The sequence below is a fragment of the Entelurus aequoreus genome, linkage group LG22 (assembly GCF_033978785.1).
Source record: "Entelurus aequoreus isolate RoL-2023_Sb linkage group LG22, RoL_Eaeq_v1.1, whole genome shotgun sequence".
NCBI classification, from domain to species: Eukaryota; Metazoa; Chordata; class Actinopteri; order Syngnathiformes; family Syngnathidae; genus Entelurus; species Entelurus aequoreus.
The window spans coordinates 15,528,221-15,549,335 of record NC_084752.1 but is presented as its reverse complement, the minus strand read 5'-3'; the positions used below and the strand labels follow the sequence as shown (position 1 = coordinate 15,549,335).

General features: G+C 38.6%; 2 protein-coding genes and 1 non-coding gene across 3 annotated transcripts in view; all 3 read right to left on the bottom strand.

Moving 5' to 3' along the window:
- The window catches only part of LOC133639286 (arsenite methyltransferase-like), an 18,123-nt gene extending 12,374 nt beyond the window's left edge, over window positions 1-5,749 (bottom strand). Inside the window, exons 1-4 of the mRNA XM_062032495.1 lie at window positions 5,593-5,749; window positions 5,231-5,264; window positions 729-856; window positions 517-667 (exon numbers count right to left, since the gene is read on the bottom strand). Coding sequence (XP_061888479.1) covers window positions 517-667; window positions 729-856; window positions 5,231-5,264; window positions 5,593-5,609 — 330 coding nt within the window. The 5' untranslated portion in view covers window positions 5,610-5,749. The remainder of the gene's footprint in view (window positions 1-516; window positions 668-728; window positions 857-5,230; window positions 5,265-5,592) is intronic.
- A 1,803-nt stretch (window positions 5,750-7,552) lies between these two features.
- On the bottom strand, window positions 7,553-7,625 carry trnav-cac (transfer RNA valine (anticodon CAC)). The gene has a single exon. It is a non-coding gene; the product is annotated as a tRNA-Val (tRNA).
- Window positions 7,626-9,841: 2,216 nt separating this feature from the next.
- Window positions 9,842-21,115, bottom strand: part of wbp1lb (WW domain binding protein 1-like b) — a 34,456-nt gene continuing 23,182 nt past the window's right edge. Inside the window, exons 3-4 of the mRNA XM_062032443.1 lie at window positions 17,027-17,188; window positions 9,842-13,813 (exon numbers count right to left, since the gene is read on the bottom strand). Coding sequence (XP_061888427.1) covers window positions 13,038-13,813; window positions 17,027-17,188 — 938 coding nt within the window. The 3' untranslated portion in view covers window positions 9,842-13,037. The remainder of the gene's footprint in view (window positions 13,814-17,026; window positions 17,189-21,115) is intronic.

The following is a 21,115-nucleotide window of genomic DNA, read 5'->3' as shown; positions in this document are numbered from 1 at the left end:
TATTGATGTTGCTATTATGTTTTCCTTCATTTAGTATTGTATTAATTGTATTTGTATGTCTTCTAAATTGCTTTGTACATTTGTATCCTAAGTATTATAAGGCTGGAATTGCTCTAATTATTTTATTAGATTGATTAACATTCTATGTGATTTTGTAAATAAAAAATTAACTTGGGAAAAAAACTTTAAATATTTTGCAGCAAATTTAATATAATAAAAACACCCAAGCCCTTCTGTTGTATAAAGAAACTTGGACTTGTGTAAACACATTGATAGTTTAAACTCCTAAAGGCCACTGTCCATTGCAGTGGACCATTGTATTTTGCATGACAGGAGTATTATTTTCTGAAATAATTTATAACTAAACATAAACAAATGTCCACAACAGATAATGCTGGTTCTCAAAATAAGAATGACAGTGACAGTCTTTAGTGTTTATGGAAATATGGCCCTGAATAGCCCTGGCCTAGTGTGAGCACTAAATTAATTGTGTTACTCGAACACACGGTAGTCTACCTGATCCTCAGTCATGTCGATACCAGTGACATGGCCCGTCTCTCCCACCAGCTGACTCAGCATGTAGCAGTCTCTACCACTCCCACTGCCCAGGTCCAGAATCCTGCAGCCCTCCAAACACTCTGGCACCACCAGACCACAACCATAGTATCTAAAGAACCGAGAAGCCCGTTCAGGAATATTACCGATATGTCAATATATGCAAATACAACCTGTCGGTGACATCAGGATGGACTTTCTTCAGAGCTTGGAGGATGAATTTTGGGAGCGGCCGGGCTGGAGCCACACAGGCATTGCTCTTCAGGTCTGAGGTGTTCTTCAACGTCTTTCCATAATAATCCTAAATGAGAAGACAGATATGATGACGTCACAGAGTGACGTTCGGTCAGTGCATTTATTTGAGAACATTTCTCAACCATTTTAAGGTCCCTGTGACTCCCAAACAATTTGCCATTGTGTTTGATGACATTTCAACAGGTAAGTTGTACAGGGGTTATTCATTTTCTCTTTCTGTCGTAACAATTGTGAATGATCCACTTGACACTCCTTTTTTTTTTATCAGAAAAAAAACACAAAAATCCACAGCTTATTCCAAAATGATTGTGTGTCTGTCTCCTATGTAATTGCGCTCTGGAATAATGCTGTGAATGACATCTGCTGGGTCAAAAACGTGGTCTCTTCCTAACAGGTATTTACTTACCAACAAAGTCAAAGAGATTTCTTTCGAAATCATTCATGGTTATTACCCTGTAAAGACTGTGATGGTTAGTTACGAGAAGGACATTGATGTTACCTGCACCTTATGTAACATGAATCCAGAGACTGTTTACCACCTCCTGGTACCCTAGCACCTCCAAAACCCTCAAATCTAAACTCCAAACATCTCAGAACAAGCTAGTCAGGTTACTTCTAGACCTCCACCCCAGAGCCCACCTCACCCCTACCCACTTCTCTAAAGTGGGCTGGCTCAAGGTGGAGGACAGAGTTAAACAACTTGCACTGAGCCTAGTCTATAAAATCCACTACACCTCCCTGATACCGAAGTACATATCAAACTACTTCCTTAACGTAAATAACCGCCATAACCACAACACCAGGGGGAGCTCCACTAACCACGTTAAACCCAGATTCCGAACTAACAAAGGTCTTAACTCATTCTATTTCTATGCCACATCAATGTGGAATGCGCTCCCAACAGGTATAAAAGAAAGGGCATCTCTATCCTCCTTCAAAACCGCAATAAAAGTTCACCTCCAGGCAGCTACAACCCTAAACTAACACCCTCCCCGGATTGCTAATAATCAAATGTAAACAATCAAATGCAGATACATTTTCTTATGCCTTCTGATCTCTCTCTCTCTCTCTCTCTCTCTCTCTCTTTCTCTCTCTCTCTCTATGTCCACTACTTGCTGCCCATATCCTACCCCCCCCCCCCGCCCCCATCCACACCCCTGATTGTAAATAATGTAAATAATTCAATGTGATTATCTTGTGTGATGACTGTATTATGATGATAGTATATATGATAGTAAATAACTGTATCATGAATCAATTTAAGTGGACCCCGACTTAAACAAGTTGAAAAACTTATTCGGGTGTTACCATTTAGTGGTCAATTGTACGGAATATGTACTTCACTGTGCAACCTACTAATAAAAGTCTCAATCAATCAATAAATCAAACCTGTTTTGGACTTGTGAAAGCACTCGGTCACTATGGCAAGGCATCAGTCGTTTCATCTCGGACAATATTCATGACAAATGTGTGCTTTGTCTTAAAGATGTGCTATTTGGATATAGACAGTATGAGAAAACATTTGAAAAGGAATTTTACCTTTACAACTTCATTATACTATTGGCTAAGTTTTCCCTTGCTCCTGATGGGTCGCGGTTAGGGCCATCAGTGTGTGAATGTGTGTGTGAATGGGTGAATGTGGTAATGGTGGGTTCCTGTTCTGTAACCCTGTACACTGGTTGTTTTATCTAATCTTGAAAGGGTTTGTGCTGAAAACTAAGTTTCGTTGTACTTGTGCAATGACAATAAAGACCTATCTATCTATATAGTGTCAAAGCGCTTTGAGTACCTTGAGGGTAGAAAAGCGCTATACAATTATTTATAACCCATTTACCATATATATATATATACACACCGTATTTTTCAGAGTATAAGTCGCTCCGGAGTATAAGTCGCTCCGGAGTATAAGTCGCACCGGCCGAAAATGCATAATAAAGAAGGAAAAAAACCTATATAAGTCGCACTGGAGTATAAGTTGCATTTTTGGGGGAAATTTATTTGATAAAACCCAACACCAAGAATAGACATTTGAAAGGCAATTTAAAATAAATAAAGAATAGTGAACAACAGGCTGAATAAGTGTACGTTATATGACGCATAAATAACCAACTGAGAACGTGCCTGGTATGTTAACATAACATATTATGGTAAGAGTCATTCAAATAACTATAACATATAGAACATGCTATACGTTCACCAAACAATCTGTCACTCCTAATACTCCTGTCACTCTTATACGTCTAGGGCCGTATTTATCAAGCTTCTTAGAATTACTCCTAAGAAGTCTGCTAAGAGTTGACTTATGAGTAAAGAAATTTTTCGCTGAAAGCTGCACTTAAAAGTTAGTTATCAAGCGTCTTACTCACACTTTCAGCGACGTGTAGGACTGAATCTTAAGTGTCACACTCAGAGCTGAATTACGACATTACTATGTGCCGTAAACGGAATTTTAGGTGACGTCATTTCTGTGTCCATAGAAATGACCAATCACGGAAGGGAATCCCTTGTCTAAGAATAAAGAAATATCTTAGAAATATTTAAGTGGACAATGGGAGTGTATATTTTGACAATAAACTACAAAATAATACAAAACAAACAAACAATACTGGCAATGACTCAAAAATAAATGTTTCCTTTTCTTTCCAATTCATTAATTAGGCAACTAATTTGAAACTGAAAGCGTGATGTTGCTGATGAGATGACGCCCCTTATTAAATATGTGACAAAAATAATACCCGCTCTGTCTAAACGATACCGTTTGGTCAGCTGCTCGTCATCAAACAAAGCCAGGACATCCTTCCGCTCCCTGAACGTTTGCGCACGTCTCTCTCGCCTCAGTGCCATCCCCCGCTGGCAACTCCTAACCACTTAAAACACCTCCGGAGGTCTCTTAAATATCGTGGAGAGTAGGAGTGATTCTTAGACTTAAGAAAGTTGATAAATAGCTTTTATTCTTAAGTTTGAGAGTAGGACTTTGAAAAACTTGTACATGCCTTTATTACCAGTAGGCTAGACTATTGTAATGGTCTCCTTGCAGGTCTTCCCAAAAAAACTGTCAGGCAGCTACAGCTTGTTCAGAACGCTGCTGCTGGAGTTCTAACAAAGACCAAAAAATGTGAGCACATTACACCAATTCTTAAATCCTTACATTGGCTCCCTGTACATCAGAGAATTGATTTCAAAATCCTCCTGCTCACATATAAATCACTACATGGTCTAGGGCCGAAGTATATTACAGATATGCTTCCACTATATAAGCCCTCTAGATCACTAAGATCTTCTGAGACCAATCTGTTAGCGGTTCCAAGAGTAAACTCAAATCAAGGGAGAGCATCATGCAGTCACTGTGCAATAAATAGCTGGAATAAACTTCCTGAAGATGTCAGACTTTCCCCAACTCTGACTACTTTTAAAACTAGACTGAAGACTTTTATGTTCACCTTAGCTTTCAGCTAAATCTTTTAATCTTTTAACTTTTAACGTCTGCACTGTTTTTATTTTTATTGTCTGCATTTTAATTTTGCTTTTATTTTCTTTCATTTCACTTTGTTGTCTGTGAAGCACTTTGAGTCTGCCTTGTGTATGAAAAGCGCTATACAAATAAAGTTGCCTTGCCTTGCCTAGGACTAAATTTCGCAAATTCTCAGGACTTAAGTGTAAAATGGCACTCTAAGACGCTTGATAAATACGGCCCCTAGTCTCTTACGTGAATGACCTAAATAATATTATTTGATATTTTACGGTAATGTGTTAATAATTTCACACATAAGTCGCTCCTGAGTATAAGTCGCACCCAACTATGAAAAAAACTGCGACTTATAGTCCGAAAAATACGGTATATATATATTTTGCCTTCTACCGTAGTTGCTTTATTGAGTTTACAACCCCCTGGCGCTGTATTGAACTGTTTTGTACGGTTTTTGTACTTGTTTTGGTTGTTATTGTTCATATGTTTGTTTGTAAATGTTGAACTTTATAAATAAAGGTTGATTGGCAACACTAAATTGGCCCTAGTGTGTGAATGTGAGTGTGAATGTTGTCTGTCTATCTGTGTTGGCCCTGTGATGAGGTGGCGACTTGTCCAGGGTGTACCCCGCCTTCCGCCCGATTGTAGCTGAGATAGGCTCCAGCGCCCCCCGCGACCCCGAAGGGAATAAGGGGTAGAAAATGGATGGATGGATGGATGGAGGTATATACAGAAAAATTCTAATAATTAAAAAAATTAAAAACTATATATATATACACTGTATATGTGAGAACAACAAACAAATGAACTTTACTGGCTGAGACAAAACTCCCCTAGCAGCCTACCTACTAAATGATATAAGAATATATAGCCAACATATACAGCTTGTTATAAGTATAAGACATGGGAAGTGAGTCGGTACAATCATTTTTAAACAGGCTTTATCCTACGTACCTTGACATCCAGGTGAATGGTGGTGTCCATGAAGCTTTAAAAAACAAAATGAAATCATTATAAACTATATTACTAATACGTCATATCGCTTATTGTACAGCAGCTGATAACACTCGCATGCTAACCGCAGCTAGCTCAAAATATCAAGTTTTAAATATATTGAATCAAATGTGTGTTTGCTGTGTATTTTGTACAACTTAGTAAGTCGAACGATGAATATGTCATTTTTCTTTTTTAAGTTGTGCATATTATATAAACTATGTGTCGTGTCATGTAAACAGTGAAAAGCAACGATGGCCACTAGCTTAACATGCTCTAAGCTAAGCTAACGACAAGATGCTGTGTTTGTAGATTGTTCTGACCTTGTTTTATCCGACATTATAGCGGGTAAAAGTCCAGGATAAGCAGGAGAAAGTCGTGTAGTAAAAGTTGTGTTGTTGTGAGCTTGAGCTGCGAGGACATGAGTCGGCTTGAAGGTGCAGGTGGGCGGGGAGGGGTGTCGATACCAGGGTGGTAGCAGTATCGGAACAATACTGGGAGGTACAGGTGGGCGGGTCGGCGTGTCGATACCACGGTGGTAGCAGTATCGGAACAATACTAGGAGGCTATGGTTGTTATTAGGGGTGTGGGAAAAAATTGATTCGAATTCGAATCGCGATTCTCACGTTGTGCGATTCAGAATCCATTCTCATTTTTAAAAAATATTTTTTTTTTGTGTGGATTTTTTAATTATTATTATTATATGTATTTTTTTTTTAAATTAATCAATCCAACAAATCAATACACAGCAATACCATAACAATGCAATCCAATTCCAAAACCAAACCCGACCCAGCAACACTCAGAACTGCAATAAACAGAGCAATTGAGAGGAGACACAAACACGACACAGAACAAACCAAAAGTAGTGAAACAAAAATGAATATTATCAACAACAGTATCAATATTAGTTACAATTTCAACATAGCAGTGATTAAAAATCCCTCATTGACATTATCATTAGACATTTATAAAAAAAAAAAAAAGAAAAAAAAAGAACAATAGTGTCACAGTGGCTTACACTTGCATCGCATCTCATAAGCTTGACAACACACTGTGTCCAATATTTCCACAAAGATAAAATAAGTCATATTTTTGGTTCATTTAATAGTTAAAACAAATTTACATTATTGCAATCAGTTGATAAAACATTGTCCTTTACAATTATAAAAGCTTTTTACAAAAATCTACTACTCTGCTTGCATGTCAGCAGACTGGGGTAGATCCTGCTGAAATCCTATGTATTGAATGAACAGAGAATCGTTTTGAATCGGGAAAAAAAAATCGTTTTTGAATCGAGAATCGTGTTGAATTGAAAAAAAAAAAATTGATTTTGAATCGAATCGTGTCCCCAAGAATCGATATTGAATCGAATTGTGGGACGCCCAAAGATTCACAGCCCTAGTTGTTATGTTTTACCAGCGCACTGTTGTGTTTATTTTGACACATATCTGTGTTTGTTGTTGTTGTTTTAGTCATATCGTTGATATTGTCTACAATCTCAGGGAATACATTCTTGGACATGAGGGCTATTAAGGGAAAAAGACAAAAGGCTTTGTTAAGAACCAATCATTTTGGCTTTTGTTTACTTATTTTTTTCCCGCTTTAACAATTGCATGTAGTAAAAAGAACGAATTGAGATATTTGGTTGATATAGTAACATGTCTTATATTGCTGTGTTTGTATATTGGATTAGGTCAGGGGCAGCAACCCGCAGCTCTAGAGCGGCGCCATGGTGGCTCCATGGAGCTTTTTAAAAAATGTATGGAAATTGAAAAAAAAATGGGGTGAAAAATATATTTTTTGTTGTAACATGGTTTCTGTAGGAGGACAAACACGACACAAACCTTCCTAATTGTTAGAAAGCCCACTATTTAATATGTTTGTGTGTATGCTTCACTGATGAGAGTATTTGGCGAGCGCCGTTTTGTCCTACTAATTTCAGCAGCCTTTGAACTCACCGTTGTGTGGACCGTGACTCAACAGTTTGTTTACTTTCTCCGACGCTGCTACAGAAAGACGTGTTTTATGCCACTCTTTTGTCTCATTTTGTCCACCAAACGTTTTATACTGTGCATGAATGCACAAAGGTAACCTTTGTTGATATTGACTTGTTATGAAGTGCTAAACAGGCATATTTGGTCATTGATTGATTGAGACTTTTATTAGTAGATTGCACAGTACAGTACATATTCCGTACAATTGACCACTAAATGGTAACACCCGAATAAGTTTTTTAACTTGTATAAGTCAGGGTCCACGTAAATCAATTCATGGTAAAGATGTTTCCGCCCGGTTTCGAACCGGGGACCTTTCGCGTGTGAGGCGAACGTGATAACCACTACACGACGGAAACATGTAAAGTCAGTGCATGACTGCAAGCTAATCAATGCTAACATGCTATTTAGGCTAGATGTATGTACATATTGCATCATTATGCCTCTTTTGTAGGTATATTTGAGCTCATTTAATTATGTTAATTTAGTTTTGCATGTCACATGACACATTATCTGTATGTAATATTGGCTGCATTTGTGATATTAGAAGAAGACAGCCTGACGTTTCTTTCAACTTGGACACACATCTATACCTTTGGCCATTCTAAGACAGTCATTTCCAGGAGTTATCTCACCCTCTGAGAAGTTTGACTAATGTTGTAAAAATGTGTAGAATAAATATTACATTTCAACATTTCTGTCAACGAAGATTTGCGTCAGCCTGCGACACATTCATTTTGATAGTAGGCTAATGTAGCTAATATACACACTTACATCATGTGTTTACCTTCATTACAACACTTATAGAAGGCTTTTAATTTTTTTGCAGTTCCGGACAGATTACTTTTTTGTATTTTTGGTCCAATATGGCTCTTTCAACATTTTGGGTTGCCGACCTCTGGGTTAGGTACGTGGTTGGTGAGGCACATAATGGCGAGACCTTTTTTTTTTCTTCTTGTGCTCAAATCATCCATCCATTTTCTACTGCTTGTCCCTTCTAATGTTATTCATTTGGTAACCAAAAAAAAGAAGATAATTGAATACTTCTTCAGGAAAAGCTCAGTAATGTTGTTGTTGAAGATCCTTTTTTCATTTAGTTTTAAAAGCTACTTTTCCTTTTCCTGTAAAATAATCGCTATGACCAGCACCTGGTAGCTCACCGTATGACATTTTCCTGCAGTTTATTGTCCGATTAGCAAGAATGATATGTCTCACTTATTTTAAAGACATTAGAAAGTCATGGTGCATTTTATATATAGTGCAGGCCAAAAGTTTGGACACACCTTCTCATTTCAATGCGTTTTCTTTATTTTCATGACTATTTACATTGTAGATTGTCACTGAAGGCATCAAAACTATGACAACTGTGTAGTGAAAACCATTTCAGGTGGACTACCTCTTGAAGCTCATCGAGAGAATGCCAAGAGTGTGCAAAGTAGTAATCAGAGCAATGGGTGGCTATTTTGATGAAACTACAATATAAAACATGTTTTCAGTTTTTTCAGCTTTCTTTGTTAAGTACATAACTCCACGTGTTCATTCATAGTGTTGATGCCTTCAGTGACAATCTACAATGTAAATAGTCATGCAAATAAAGAAAACCCATTGAATGAGGTGTGTGCAAACTTTTATAAAGCGCTTTTCACAGATAAAATCACAAAGCACTTTACAAAACCTAGTTGAAGTAAAACAATTCAATTAAAACAGGGGCAAAATCATAAAAAGGATACAAAGTGTATTGAAAATGATAGTTAAAAGGTGCATTAACTAAAAGCTTTACTAAAAAGAGAACTTTTAAAATTTTTCTTAAAAGTGTCAACACAGTCAAGATCCCGGAGATGACTGGTGCAAGTTGTTCCCGAGTCTGGGAGCTATAGCCTGGAAAGCCAGGTCTCCATGGGTTTTAAAATGAGTTTTTGGGATCTTTAGAGAATACCCAGGCCTGGAGACCGGAGGCTGCGCCCTGAAGAGTAGGGACATAACAAGAGGGGCCCTAACCATGCAACGCACGGAAAGTCAGGACTACAATCTTAAACTCAATGCGGAATTTGACTGGAAGCCAATGAAGACTGGATACAATGGGGGTGATTTGGGCTGTTCTGGGTCTAAAGTCTGGCAGCTGCATTTTGTACCGTCTGATGTCTCTTTAGCGTTGACTTGTTGGAGAGAGTGAAGAGAGAATTGCAATAGTTAATAGGAAATGATAAAGAAAATACATTTATAACACAGCCCAATGCTCAAATCTTGCTATTAATTTTTCATAACAGTGAGATTTTGCCTCCCTTGACCACACATCACTGGTTCTATTGACCACAAATGTTGGTTATATTTTTTGTTTGTCCTGTGTTTTACTCTTCTAATAATCATCATTTAAAAATCTTGAAATATTTCAAGTTAAAAGTGTTAGTATCGGCAATACTGTTCCTGTACTTGCCATCGGTGCGATACTTACGTTTGCATAGCGAGAGAAGGTTCAGAGTTCACTTCCTGCACAAGAGAACACTGCCTGCTTCACAACATGCATGAGTCATCCCAACGTTTAGACTAGGAAAGATTTACCATACGGAGACAATAATCAGATTAAATCAAAATGTTTATTGAAAGTACATCCACCTTGGTTGATGTTGGCGTAGTTGACATTCAAAGGATATGTGCACTTCCACACAATGATGAACAAAACAAGTCTTTGGCAAGATTTCTCCTTATGTGCTTCAAACATGCATGTTCAATCATGGTGTACCCTTCACAAATAAAGCTAATGATTTTTATTTTCATGTTTGGCTAGAACATGTCCTGTCATTGTACACCTTTTTTTTTAAATTTAAATATGACAGGTTTTTTTTAAGTTATCAATGGAAAAATAACTCTTTACACTACTGTACTTGTACCACAACAACAATGTGTATGTCTGATGGGTAAAATGATATGGAATCACACAATTAACGGTACTAAAACAGACAGCGCTTTGAGAAGGGGCTTCGTGTTTCAGAGTATGCATACTTTTACATTAGCTGAAAACATTGTGCTTTGCAAAGTTTGCTAAATGTTCGGTCTGCAAAAATCCTTTCCATTTTCGACTGGGGCTTATCCCGGATGCAATATTTGTAACATATGTTTTCCATGCACATTCATCTCACAGTTAGTGGGAGATTTTGTTAGGGTACAGTTCGTTTGTATTTGACATGTGACCATTTGCTTTTTGTAGTGCATGATGGTCACGTTTAAACTGCGAGGCAAACACAGTGTACCTGGAAAATATTCACGGCACCTAACTTTTTCCACATTTTATGTTACGGCCTTATTAATTTTTGTTCTCAAAATTCTACAGACAATACCCCATAATGACAATGTAAAAATGTTTTTATTTAAAAATAAGTATCCACAGTCTTTGCTCAATACTTTGTTGATGCGCCTTTGGCAGCAAGTACAACCTCAAGTGAAGTGAATTATATTTATATAGCGCTTTTCTCGAGTGACTCAAAGCGCTTTACATGGTGAAACCCAATATCTAAGTTACATTTAAACCAGTGTGGGGCACTGGGAGCAGGTGGGTAAAGTGTCTTGCCTAAGGACGCAACGGCAGTGACTAGGATGGCGGAAGCGGGGATCGAACCTGGAACCCTCAAGTTGCTGGCACGGCCGCTATACCAACCGAGCTATACAGTCTTTTTTTAATACGATGCCACAAGCTTGGCACACTTATCTTTGGGCAGTTTTGCCCTTTCCTCTCTGCAGCACCTCAAGCTCCATCAGGTTGGATGGGAAGTGTTGGTTTTCATTCAAGATGTCTTTGTACATTGCTGCATTCATCTTAGTCTAGACCAGTCAGAGCTACAGCATTTCTCTGTGGAGCAAGAATCTTCCAGACGGACAACCATCTCTGCAGCAAACAGGCCTGTATGGTATATGTTAGTGGAAGCCATTTCTTGGTATAAGGTTTGCCAAAACGCACCTAAAAGACCCCCAAGACCATGAGAAACTAAATTATCTGGTCCAATGAGACAAAGATTGAACTCTTTGGGGTGAATGCCAGGCCAATACCATCCCTACAGTGAAGCATGGTGGTGGCAGAATCATGCTGTGGGGATGGTTTTCAGTGGCAGGATCTGGGAGACTCGTCAGGATAGAGGGAAAGATGAATAAAGAGACATCCAGGATGAAACCCAACACTTCTCATCCAACCTCATGGAGCTTGAGAGGTGCTGCAAAGAAGAATGGGCAAAGAGGAATGCATGCAACTGCCAAAAGATAGGTGTGCCAAGCTTGTGGCATTGTATTCAAAGACTTGAGGCTGTAATTGCTGCCAAAGGGGCATCAACAAAATATTTAGCAAATGCTGGGAATACTTGTGTACATGTGACTTTTTAGCATTTTATTTTTAATACATTTGCAAAATAAAATAAAAACTTTTAACATTGTCATTATTGGATATTGTGTGTAAAATGTTAAGTACAAAAATGAATTTATACCATTTTGGAATAGGGCTATAACATAACATGTGGTAAAAATTAACTGCTGTGAATACTTTGCAGACGCATTGTATTCATGGATAGGATATTTGTACAATTTAGTCATTTTATTAACAGGTTTTGTATCTTCTATACGATTTCCAAGATGCAGAGTCTTTTTGCCATGTACCATTGTGTGCCATGTGTACTATATTGAGGATTACTACTACAACCTTCATGACGAGTCCAGTAAGACATTAATTAACACCATTTGAACCATGGTAAAAGAAAACAAAAAAATGCCTTCAGCACCCTTTAAAAGGCACAATTCATCCCTCAGGTTATTAAACAGCACACATTAGAAGACGGGCAAAATGTTTAGCATCGTTTTGTGCAAATTATGGCTTATGCACGCACTTGTTGTTAAATGACAGTAACTTCTCAATACCACTGTAGGAGAACGATACGGTAAGTCCGTTAATATAATATATAATAACTGTAAATGCAGCCACTGAGATCAGTGCTTTTAAACGCTGCAGCTGGTGAACAGGATCATCTGCTTATGTGAGCGAAAGTAATGTCCGCCTCATTAGTATCTTTAAGAATTATTTTGGTACATGCTCTCCTTGTCAGCTTTTCTTGTAGGCACATATTGCTAACATTCATAAAGTTACCAAAAAAGACCATTTAGGACTCAACAAGTGACTATTCCGTTCCATTCCAGTCTTGAAATGAACCATATAAGACTGATGAAACACAGAACGATGGTCTTTTTTGTTAAAAGCTTAATTTATAAAATATAAATACAATTTGTGCAAAATAGGAACTGCTCATCGTATGACGACTTGTTAATGCACTTTAACTAGTGGTTCAGATAGAGCGCAAGAAATAGGACCCAAGCAGAGCAATTTTGAGAAATTGCTGAAAAAAAGCACTTTCAGGTGCAGGTCAGATGTTCTTGCTTGCTCAAACACACATTTATGCTGGAAGGACCTGTTGAATGTGTGACACAGGCGAATAGAAACGGTTGCAATTAGTTGTATACACCTAATGAGATTAGCCATCTTCCCGTTTCTGTTCTAGTGGTCTAGTCTTTGGCATGTGTCAAGTGTGCAAAAGGGTTCAAAGCCACTGACCGAGCTGCTTCAGAAGAGGTCTCCTGTCTAACTAAGGCTGCTTCATGTTCCAGTGTGTATTAGGGCTGTTTTCTTATCACTCAGTCCTAGCTTTGAAGCTCTACAGGGTATCTGCACCACACCTTTTAAAAGTCTTGACACACATATAAGGTTTCTAAGTCCTTTGTTGCGGTTACCAAGGTTTCTTTCAACCCTGCGCCTCTGTGCTGGTGCTTTGGTAAGGACCGTCCTGCTCGCTGATGGTGTGCAAGAGGAGACACACCGGAGGGTACGGTGAGGCGCTGCCTGTGTGGTGAGGCGCCTGAGAGGATCCTGATGCTGCTCTCCTCTCTGAGGCGCCCAGCGCCCGCTCTTCCTCCACGGTGAAGGAGGACCGCTGAACACAGCTGTCACAGAAGTCTCCAGCCTCCTCCTCGTCTCCCTCGCGGCCCAGAAGGCTGTCCAGCTCCCGCAACTCCTTACCTTCTTGGCTGCCTGCTCCACCACAACCGTTGCTCCCGCGTGAGCCGCACACACACACCTCAATCCCGGAGTCCCCGGTGAATCGTCGTCGTCTGCCATTAGGGAGTCGATCTTTGTCATCGGACAGATCCTTCAGAAGAGGATCCTTGCAGTCGCTTCTTTTCTCCTCTTGTTCGAGTCCCTCTCTACTGAGCCCCTCGGACAAAAGTATCATGCTCGAGTCTTGTGTGGTCTGCACCGGCTTGTTGTCCGCCTTGGGACTTAAATCTAAAGTAGGGGGGGGTCGTTGCGCTTCCGAATTGGGTCTGCTACAATGGCGCTCAGAGTCTGGAGGAACTGGCATGGGTTGAGTGGCGGGACAATGTCCTTCCTGCTGCTCAGGATGAGGCTGTGAGGTTGCTGTGGATGGTCCTGTGTGTAAGGCACTATATGGTGGGGGAGGGGTAGGCGGCCGATTCACTACTTCTTCATAATCTGGCAGGAGGTAGCTTGGTAGAAACCCTTGGGAGGAAGATAAAAAACAACAACAAACAATTGGTTTACAAAAGAAAAAGCCATGTGTCACAGACAAAATGTAAGCCAGCCTAACACACTTGTGTTGCAATTATGAACCGTTAATCACAATTTTGGATGGACTGATTTCCTTTCTCTGTGTGCCGCACCCAAAATGATTACCCTCTTGGCTATTTCCCAAATCAATTAGATGTTGGTCCTAAATCGGTTATCAACAATTTGATATACACTTAAATATTGAACATATGTCAAATCTGTTACAAAATACAAATGTACTTTTTTCCTTCTTCATAACAAACTTTGGACAACTCAAACTTCCCCCAAAGTCTGAAAAGTGCAATTTTTTAATAAGAAGAGGATTGCAAGTGAAAGTGTATTTGTATAGCAACATTCCATCACTGCATACTATGACCCTGTAATAATGTATGTCTGCCCTTGAATGGGAGTGTGCTGAAAATCTGAATTTACTCTCGGGGATTAATAAATTATTTCTGATTCTGTATCTGGTATTGTTTCTTCAAGTGGAAAATAATATCTATTAGATATCAGCAATTGTTATTTTCAGGGCCGATACTGATCATTAACAGTCAAGGAGTCCGATAACCAATATTTGAAGCCGATATTCATATGCAGTGAAGGTTATTTAAATATAAATATTATACGTAATTAAACAGCTGGACAAGGCTTTAAGTTTTTGTTTTTTTTAAACATTATTTTTGAGGAAACGTTGGACCACTAGCAACACGTTTAGTGGGCACTAATGTTGAGGTTAATTTAGCACCAAACAACATGAGGGGATTTCACGAACACCATTTTTACGTATGTTTAATGCTGCGTGTCAGAGGAGCAACATTTGCATTTTAAAATATGGGATTCCTCTACGTTACAATAACTTGCCATCTACTCAATTTTCAACAATTTCATAGCAGTTTATGGTTTTAATACATTGTAAGGTTTCCTTGTGAAGAACCCTGAAACATTGCTAACATTTAAATAAAATCAATTTTAGGCTTCTTTATGTAGCTTATAGATGAGACGTTGTTCAAGCATCTAGCATTCTTATACTTTCTGTAACATCCACTGGATGTTACAGAAAGTATTAGAATGCTGCCTCTTCTTTACTTATACAGTATAATAAGTCTCCCATTTGTCCATATATTTACACAAAGTTGGGGTTTATTTTCTGTCATCTTAATGTCCATCCATGGCGGTCATGTTATTTGATTGAATCACGTAACCTGAAACTTGCCACGCTCCTTTAATGAGCCCACACTCCCGAGTTCTGCGGACGGAAGCTTCATCGTTGCAGTAGCGAAACAAAACGGAACTGGTAACATGCCGGGAAAGAAGGACAAAAACTGGATTTCACGGAAAAAACCTGGACATTTTAAAAGCGATTCAGAAGACATATTGTGTACAAGCGACCTCCACTGCACGAGAAAGAGAACGTGTGTCCGTGTAAGCACTGCAGTGAAAAAAAGTAACTCTTCACAAGGAGGGAAAATGGGCTGTTGCTTGAGCAATGTTCATAACTATCTACTTGACTAATTATTTTTTTAAATACTAAGTGCAGCTGACTTAGGCTCCAGAAAGTCACCCACTTGGTAAATTATGAATTCATCAGGGTCACATGATTCCTTTTGGTCCATTTTAGCTGTAAACAACATCTAATTGATAATTGTCAGGGTTTATCTTATGCCGACAACACGAACATATCGGCTTTAGCAATAGCTTGTTAACATATTAGCATTCTGGGTTGAGCCAAATGACAGTTAAACAGTTAATAATTGATTAGATTTTTTTTTAAATTTCCACTCGTGCCTCCTTTAGTTTACATTCATCCAAAAAAGTCAGAAGAGTAAGCTGCTGAGGTTGTTGCTTCCAGTCCGACTTTATACTTCAGTGTAAATACTTTTAAAAGAGTCTGTTCACTTCTCGTAGCTCCGCGTAACGTAATGAAATTCATGAGAAAAATAAACAACAATAAACTGCATATAGTTTAAAGAATACGGCTGACTAATAACACTGCAAGATAGTTCCACTGATTAGCGTTCTTCAGCACAAAGATACCCCACAAAAGTTCCTGCAAGTTGATAGTTGCTTTTGTTCTTCTTTCTCTCCGTTGTCAAGTTTGTTGTGACAGAAATACACAGGAAATAATAAGTAAACAAGTTGCCGTGCATATTCTAATGGTGGTCGTGTGTTTGAAAAAGAAGTATTAGGAACGGCCCCAACTGTGTTCAACCAATCAGCGTTTGACAACACAGCCTGCCCCTGAAAAGGTTCCGGGAACCTTCCAAAAGTCCTCCCTAGCTGGGAAGAACTCCAAAAAGTTCCTGAAAAACTAAATCTACCCAGGTAGTTTTTGGTGGAAACACAGAGGGAACTTTATTTACACGGGTAAATAGGAAAGCTCCTGTAAAAGGCCTATGGCCTAATGTTTCTTTTCTCCAAATGTTTGTCTATTTGATCCACTTTTAATGGATTTACTTTAGGAGCAAAATGAGAATGAAAGAGTTGAAATCCAGATTCGCACAAGTGCTACAGTTTTATTTTTTGTAGTCGCACTATCTATTCATAGTCGCAAATGCAAGTAAATTGCAATCAGATTGTGCTGTTATCTTGGTCAGTACACCCTTGCAAAAGAGATTTTGAATCTCAATGGGTCTACTTCCTGGTTAAATAAAGGTCATTAACTTCAGTTTCGTTCCCATTATCCTTTGTAACTGAGCTACTGTGTGGAACAATTTCCCTTGTGGATCCATAAAGTTTGTCTAAGTCCAAGTCTAACTTGCTGTTGGATGTCGACTCGTGGTCTCGCTTAGTGTCCGGCAATGGACCCTAACCACCCTCAATCATCGCCATCTTGGCAACATAGGAAAAGGGAAGGAGACTCGCTTTAGTGGTTGAAAAGAGGAGGAGGAGAAGGAGAAGAAGAAAAAGGACGAGGATGATGAAGAGGAGGTATCTCGGTATATTCATCCGATTTAAAAAATAAAAATAAAAAAATAATCTTATTAAGGTGTTTTATGTGTTTTAGATAGTTGGTTCCATCCAAATCATGCAACAATTTGGTTTTCTTTTGTGCATGTAAATGTATTGAGCATCTGCACCCAGCTTAAAGTTATCAGGTAAGGATAACAATTAGGTCAACAAATGATAATCTGTCTGCATGTGTGAATGAATACAAGTAGGTCTTACTGAAGTAGAAGGGCACTGAGGGATAGTTGTGTGCTTCACGATAAGCAATGAGGTTGATCTCGTGCTGTCGCTGCTGTTGCTGCAGTCTGTGTTTGGTGCGCCGGTGGTGACACACACAGCAGCAGCTCAAAATGAAGATGATGGCCCACACCAACCAAAACCCTACAGTGGGAGAAATGTTAGTGTGGTGAGTTTGGCATATTGCATATCTAAAAGTGACAAAAGGATGGATACACTTAATAGTGGCTTTCTAAAGATTTTCTAGTGGATGGTATTTAATATAGTAAATCAAGCCTGCAACTTATCTATTTTTTCATATCGAGAAAATGGTCTATTTAGTACTGCGTAGTAAGTAATTAGTAACCTTTGTTCATTTTGCTAACCCAACAAGGGTCTTCTACTAGTAGCTCCAATTATTTACTGAGAAAATTGAGCTTATGAGAAAGGAGATTAAAGACACCATGTGCCAGCTTCAATTGGGTTCTAATTACGAAGATAAAATATTGTGGGTATTCGGGCAAAAGCTCTCTCAAATAAACTCTCACTTTGAGGAGGCAACGCCAGAGTAACACTTTGGCTCTCTGTACACTTTAGGTGCGATTTTAAGGTTTTATTACTTATGTACAAACTACTAGCACTTGCTGATTTTATTCAACCCTATGTTCCACCCCGAAATCTAAGTTCGAAAAACGCCAGCTTATTCGTGACCCCAGAGTACAAAAAAAGTCAGCAAGCTTTAGAGCGTTTTACCCTCAGGCTCCAGTACTCTGGAATGCCTTAACAGCAACAATTAAGAGATGCTACCTTAGAAGCATTTAACTACCTTAGAAGCATTTAAGTCACGCCTTACTACTCATGTATATACTCTAGCCTTTAAATAGTTGATCTGCCGCTTTTCTGCTCTGTCCCCGTCTTCTGCTTGATGGCCACAGTTAATTTCTGGAGAAGTACCAGTCTAGAGGAGGTTCAAGCTGACCAGAATTGAGACTCGAGATGGACAACTCGTTGGACAACACTTCCATCACAGCTATAGACATCTCTGTGTAGCTAACTAGATGAGCCTGGAAGAAGCCCCCCCCATGACTACATGTTTTCCCAATGGACTGGACTCCCACTTTATCTATCAATTTAACAATTAATTAATCTAACAATCCAATAACTGTACCCACTCGACATGTATGGCAGCTGGTCACCCTGGAAAGGGGGTCCCTACATCTGCAATCCCTTCTCAAGGATTCTTCTTTTCCCCATTTGGAGATCTTTGAGTTTTCCCTTGCACAGATGTGTCGTCGTAAGTTTGTAAAGTTATGAGGCACTCGTGATTAAAGACTGTATAATTTTTTTTTTATTGATTTTGTTGACAAATAACTTTCAACGACCTTTTTACTCATGACTAAAATTGAGACCGTAACTAACTAAAACAAAGGCTTGTTAAGAAAAACTGACAAAATGAACTGACATATTGGGTAATTTATAAACATGTTGACAGAAATTAAATCTAATCATATGTTGTGGGTAAGAAAAGTTAGTTGTGATTGGGTATATTCCTATTTCAGAGGGAGATGCGGTTCGTTACGTATGAGATTACCGTATTTTTCTGACTATAAGTCGCAGTTTTTTTTCCATAGTTTGGCCATGGGTGCGACTTATACTTAGGAGCGACTTATGTGTGAAATGATTAACACATTACCATAAAATATCAAATAATATTATTTAGCTCATTCACGTAAGAGACTAGACGTATAAGATTTCATGGGATTTAGCGATTAGGAGTGACAGATTGTTTGGTAAACGTATAGCATGTTCTATACGTTATAGTTATTTGAATGACTCTTACCATAATATGTTACGTTAACATACCAGGCACGTTCTCACTTGGTTATTTATGCGTCATATAACGTACACTTATTCAGCCTGTTGTTCACTATTCTTTATTTATTTTAAATTGCCTTTCAAATGTCTATTCTTGGTGTTGGGTTTTATCAAATAAATTTCCCCAAAAATTGCGACTTATATATGTTTTTTTCCTTCTTTATTGTGCATTTTCGGCCGGTGCGACTTATACTCCGGAGCGACTTATACTCCGAAAAATACGGTACAACTCCTGTTTTGGTAAAATACGGAAGCAAAATGCAATAGGTCTACACCTGGAAGAAAGAAATGTAGAAATATTGACATTTCATGGTTGACCCGATGGAGTACAATGCAAACACTTTTATGACAGCTAAATCATAACTAATTTGAAGGTCAGTCATCCTGACATCAATGCAACAGTAATAAATGCAGAGGCTATACTACTATACTCAAGCTGCTATATGACTAACAGGTATGTATTACTAAGTTTAAAAACATTTGACAAAAAAACCTCAGGCAAAAAGATTAGGCATGTGTTTGGATACCCTTGTTTTACACTATGTGAAAACTCTTTACTAACTCCATGAAAACAGAGCTCCATGGCTTCCTGTACATTGTCTTTCAAGACAGTTTTGTCGTCATTGTTTCTAAAATAAAGACTTCAGGAGGTACATTGACGCAACATTGACGCACAGTCCACCTTTTCTTTTCTCCATTAAATCGGATTTCCTTGCTTTTAGAGCTGTTAAGATAGGGTGCGAGTAATCTGATATACAGTGGTACAGTACCTCAATTTACGAGTATTTTAAGGTATTTGGTTTTTGTTATTCTTTAAGTTGCAAGCATAAATTTGCGTTAGGAGCCCTCTCACCGCGAGTTGGTGTAGCAAAGGACAGAATGAACCCTCTTAAGTTTAGCCACCGAAAGATTCAGCCTTACTCGTCAGCATTAGCTTATAGCTAGAGATCGACATAACTTTGTTTTCCAACCATGGGAGTGTGAAGGAGAGTGCAGAGAAGAAGAAAGTGGATGATTTTAATTTAGTTGAAGAAATAAATAATCAAAACATGACGACCATAAAGGCGAGGCAGTTCTGAGTGTAGCATGTAGTGCTGGTCTACCCTGCACCATAATGAAGCAGAAGCTAGGGCTGGGCGATATATCGAGTTTGTAAGATATATCGATATATTTTTAAACAAGATATGAATTAAGAAAATATCGTAATATCGATACAATTTAAGTCACGTTAAAATGACCATACGCCGCTTATTTGTTGTGTTCCTTGCTCTCCCCCGCTCCTCACTCCCTCTCATGGGCTACTATACCCCTCCCCTTCCTCCTTCCAAGACGTGCTTGCACGTATAAGAACATCCATGATTGGTTGGTTTTTTACTATGATGAGTCCCGATTGGTTGAGATAAGACCAATCAGAGGCAAGATAGGGCAGATCATCGAACCAGGAAGGGAAATCACAACAGACATCCTAAATGACGACGAGAGAGTCGTAGGAGAGAAGAGCAATTTATATATTAAAAAACTAGTGGAAGATAGCAGAGGGATTCTCTTCTTTAGATTTTTCTTTTAGCGATGTAGACGACGTCCAGGAAACCCACTATGCGTCTACTTGGCCACATTTGGACAAATGTATGTGTCTGGATAAAACATTCCTTTGAGTTGTTTACCATGTAAGCCCAAATCCAAACTGCTCTCCAGTTGACAAGCCGGGCATATTTCGCACAAGAAATGCTGCAAAAAATGTATTATTTGCACAGCTATGTTATTTATTTTACGTAGAAAGAATATTTTTCTATTGTATTTATGTTATGTAATTCTATGCTACTTAAACAGTTTTTTTTATGTGTTGTTAATACCTATCTTGACTAACTGGGTTAATAAAAGTGCCGCTGACTGTTTACAGGACAGTTGTCATTCACTTCAATTTCACTGAATCTCGCTCAAAAATGAATATCTTTATATGTATACTTTCACCGGAAAATATATCGAGATATATATCGAATATCGAGTTCAAGTCAAAATATATCGAGATATACATTTTCGACAATATCGTCCAGCCCTAGCAGAAGCAACATTTTAGTGCCAGCAAAAGCTGCCTAAACAGAATAATTTTATCTATGAAAATCTGCTGATGATGTGTTTGACGGAGAAGCAGCTCAAAGGAGCTACAGTAGAAGTCCGCTGTCCTTAGTATAAATGACTAGCGTTTATAGGGGCCCT